The sequence below is a fragment of the Andrographis paniculata genome, unplaced genomic scaffold (assembly GCF_009805555.1).
Source record: "Andrographis paniculata isolate CXL003 unplaced genomic scaffold, ASM980555v1 Contig219END, whole genome shotgun sequence".
Taxonomy (NCBI): Eukaryota; Viridiplantae; Streptophyta; class Magnoliopsida; order Lamiales; family Acanthaceae; genus Andrographis; species Andrographis paniculata.
This window is the reverse complement of record NW_026137501.1, coordinates 1-4,685: the sequence shown is the minus strand read 5'-3', so window position 1 is coordinate 4,685 and position 4,685 is coordinate 1. Positions and strand designations below refer to the sequence as shown.

The following is a 4,685-nucleotide window of genomic DNA, read 5'->3' as shown; positions in this document are numbered from 1 at the left end:
TTTAATCATATCAAATAACTATATAAAAAAATAGGCAAAATTATTTACAATTCACCAGTAGTTTAAAAATTCAGCATCATACTCCCCTTATTTAAAAATTGTACAAAATTTTTTTATATTTTAAAAAATATTGTATAAAATACCTTGAAAATTGAATAAGATTTTCTTGTATTTTTGAAATATTGGATAGAATTAATATTGTGAAAAAGACATAAGGAAAAACAATATAAAATTTTCATACTACTAGTGAGACATTGCCTAAAAGATAAAAAACAAAAAAAATCATAAGCAAACATAGACAATGTCGTGGCAGAATGGTTCACTTCAACTATTTATAGTTCAAACTTGCATGTAATTTGAGTCGAGTCACCATTCAATATTCCAATCTATGGATACTGAACTATCATCTTCGATCATCCTTTTTTCATCCCTCATTTTTCTTGCATTCTTATGGAATGTAATCACTCGCTCCAAACTCCCCCGGAGCTCCAGCAAACTTCCGCCGGGGCCGAGAAAGCTGCCATTCATCGGGAGCTTGCACCACCTTATTAAGTCGCGACCACCCCATCACATTTTAACCAACTTAGCGTCGAAATATGGGCCGTTGATGCACTTGCAACTAGGCGAAGTCAGCGCCATTGTTGTGTCGTCGCCTGAAGCAGCAAAAGCGGTCATGAATACGCATGACGTCAACTTTTCTAATAGGCCATCCCTCTTTGCCTCAAAAGTTATACTTTATGAGAATTCTGATGTAGCATTTGCGCCGTATGGCGAATACTGGAGACAATTGCGAAAATTTTACACAATAGAGCTGCTGAGTCCAAAGCGCGTCCAATCTTTCCGCTCCTTAAGGGAAGAAGTGTTTATGAATATGTGCAGTTCGATAGCTTCGAAAGAAGGCTGCTCCCTCGACATGTCTGAGAAACTTTCTTTGATTACGTGTGACTTGATTTTGCGGGCAGCCCTTGGCAATACGAGTATCGATGAACACTCAGCGTTGGTGTCCATAGTCATTGAAGCTTTTGTAATAATCGGAGAATTCAATCTCGGCGATCTTTATCCCTCCATCAGTTTGTTTAAAGGAATCGGCGGATATAAAGGCCGGTTGGAGAAGTTGCGCAAATATATGGATACGTTGCTCGACAAGATTATCAATGCTCGAAGAGCAACCAAATCTCAAGATCAAGAGGAGGAAACCTTCATCGATGTTCTCCTCAATTTCCATAAGGACACGGGGCATGAATTCCAATTAAGTGATGATAACATAAAAGCTGTGCTAGTGGTTCGTCGATAAAAAATTTTCGCAAAATACTTATAATCTACTCGTGGTTTGAAAAATCTGCATCGTATCGCTAAATTCCCTTATGTTTTTAAAAACAATAAACATCACATAAAATACCTTTTTAGGGAATTCTGTGCACTATTTTTTACGAGAGTGCATGGAGTATGGTGCAAAATTTTTAGAAAACATGTTACTTATGAACAATTTTGTCAATTTTTTTTTTTTTTTTTTCTGATTTTAAATGTTTGTTATTTTTGTTGCCACGCAGGATATATTCGTTGGTGGGATCGAAACTTCATCGGCTACAGCAGAATGGGCTATGGCAGAAATGATGAGACATCCAATTGTTCTTAAGAAGGCACAAGATGAGGTGAGACGGGTTTTCGGCGACAAGGGGTTTGTCGATGAGTCCGACTTCGATGAGCTAAAGTACCTAAAGTTAGTGATCAAAGAGACTCTTAGAATTCACCCACCGGGGCCTCTACTGCTGCCGAGAGAAAGCTCGGAGGCCTGTGAGATTAATGGCTACACAATACCTGCAAAAACAAGGACTATGGTGAATGTATGGGCCATTGGAAGAGATCCTAAAATCTGGAAAGATGCTGAGAGCTTTATTCCAGAGAGATTTCTCGATAAAGATATTTCTGTCGATTACACAGGGAAGGGTTTCAAGTTCATGCCTTTTGGTGCTGGGAGAAGGATGTGCCCTGGAATGGCATTTGGCCTTGCCAATGTCGAAGTCCCGTTGGCAATGTTGCTTTACCATTTTGATTGGGTTTTGCCACAGGGAATCAAACCAGAAGATTTGGACATGGGAGAAGCCATTGCCCTTTCAGGAAGAAAGAAAACCCCACTTTATGTGATTCCCAAATTGAAAAACCCTTTGCCTCTAAAGTGAAATCGAGGGACACTATCTTTGTTAATTTCTATGATCGAGCCATTTCATAGTCATGGGAAATAAGGCTTGATGTTATGTACTACAGTGGATTTGTCTGCTTTTTTTTTTTTTTTTTAATTAGGGTTTTAATTTTGTTTTTGATTTAAATAGTATTTTAATTTGATATTATATGTAATAGTGTAGAATTGTGCGAGGTAAAGAGTCGTGGCTTGTGTTTGAAATAAAATTAAACAATATGTATGGATTTTGAAGTTTCAATTTGATTGTGTTACTTTTTCAAAACTTAGGCCAATAATTCCATCTATATATATCTTGTGTGAAAGAACATCTTGTTCTTAATTGTAAGAATGAATCTTCCATAGTTCTTTGTCACTTGATTATGTGTGTGTGTAGATTTATGTATAATTAATCTTGAGGACATTATCACATTCCATAGTTTTAATTTATGCTAGACGACCTTTTCAATAATTGCGGATAAGATTTAAGATTATTTCTCCACAATATTCACTTAAAAAACTAAAATGATAATAAGTTACTTATTTTCGCAAGTGGGTCAACTCAACACGAAGATGTTGTCGGTTTTGGGTTGAACTCGTACGGATTTGTTCTTGGACTTTTTCTAAAAGACCTGGTACCAGTAGAGTTTATTTGAAACTTATAAAGATATGAAATTTTTTTGCATCTTTGACGTGGAACTTAAGTTTGCACTCCAACATATATAAAAACTAAAAGAACATTTATTCCAATCTTTTATAAATCTTTTATCATATTTGTATTATATATATATATTAACTTATTAATTTTGATTCATTAATTATGAAATGTTTTGTGTTTCTTTGGTTGTGCTTTTGTTCCATGTTTTCGCTATAATTTTATTTTTTTTCGTATAAAATATAATATTATAAACTTATTTTTAGTTTGATATCGTATATACAATAAATATCAAAATCTTGTATTAAATATATATTTGTATCACATTAAATAATCATTACAATTTAAATATTTTATTTTTTCTATTTTCGTCTGTCCCACATAATTTATCATTTTTTTTGAAAATATAATTATATTTAGTTACATTTAAAAATTCATAATTTATAATTTTTCTTATTTTAATTAAATTATTTAATCATTTTAATCTTAATATATAATTATTTTTATTAAATTATAATTATTTTTACTAATATTGGGGACTCCCGTTTGCGGGTATATGATTAATAGTTGTATTTCTCTAAAAGTTTGAGCTTTTAGGTGAGACGGTTATTCAAGATTCGACATGGTATCTCGAGTCCCGCTTGTTGGCGTACATCCGATGCGGATACATTTATTAATTACACAATACCTAAAAAAAATTTAAAAATATTATCTTATTTTTATTTTATTTTATTTTTTTCATATACACCCTAATCGAATCATGAAAAATTTGTCCTGACAGTGATGTAGCCACAATGTTCACTTGAAATGTCAAGTTTAGCTGATGTGACAGATAGTCAAACCTTTGGCCTAAGTCACGTAAACTTGTCATATCAAGTGCATTGTTTTTTTATCGGACAATTGGTCTGCCCTCCCTACAGGTAGTGTTCAATTATAATTCAGTCCCTATTTTAAAACAATTGGTCTGCACTCCCTCCTTTACATATTTAGTTTAATATTAGTCCCTGTTTTAGATTTTCTCAAATAAAAATTGAATGTACCTCTAGAATATCTTTAAATGCTTCCAAATTTATTTTATATACTTACAACACATTCTGTTTAAAATTTGTCCACGTAGCTCCGAATCTTCGGTTTACCAGTTTTCGAACATCTTGTTACGGTTTATATATTTGTCAAAGTGCAAACTGCTGGTTCAAACCGCTGGTTTACGGTTTTAACCGACGGTTCGGCCATTATTTTTTTCTTTTTTATTTTAAACCTGCACGCCGCTGCGATTGTGGATTATAGAATGTTATGGGCGGGCGGGCGACAGTGAAGAAGAAGCATGAGGAAAGAAGAAAAAAAATGAAAAAGAAGAAAAAATCAAAAAAAAAAACGAAAAACGAACTCTTGCAACTGTAGCTGCTTGGTGGAAGGGGAAGTGGAGAGTGAATGTTCTAAGCTAAAATTGTATATTATATACTTGTAATTGAAATTACTATATATCATTAAATTGTTATAAAAATAAAGATAATATTAATATTAATAAAAATAAATAATTATTAATTATATAATAATAATATACATTATTTTGGTTATTTATATTTTAGATTTTGTATTTCTTATCATACAATTATATAATTGAAACTATCTTATTATCTAATACACATCATTTCTTAAAATTTAATTTGTTTATTTTAATTTAAAATTTAATTTTGTTTATTTTAATTTAAAATTTAATTTGATTTAATTACTTAGTAAATTTATTATTTTAATTACTTTTATATTGTAACAATCTTAGCAATTATTATTTATATGATTTTACATAATAAATAAATAATAAATATATCTGAATGAAATTAAAATCGAAAAATA

General features: G+C 31.7%; 1 protein-coding gene across 1 annotated transcript; it reads left to right on the top strand.

The window, feature by feature from the left end:
• Nucleotides 1-388: 388 nt before the first annotated feature.
• LOC127244703 (desmethyl-deoxy-podophyllotoxin synthase-like) lies at nucleotides 389-2,269 on the top strand. The gene is made up of 2 exons (XM_051265177.1): nucleotides 389-1,282; nucleotides 1,551-2,269. The coding sequence occupies exons 1-2, from the start codon at nucleotides 389-391 to the stop codon at nucleotides 2,178-2,180; spliced, it is 1,524 nt and encodes a 507-aa protein (XP_051121134.1). The 3' UTR covers nucleotides 2,181-2,269.
• The last annotated feature ends 2,416 nt before the right edge of the window (nucleotides 2,270-4,685 follow it).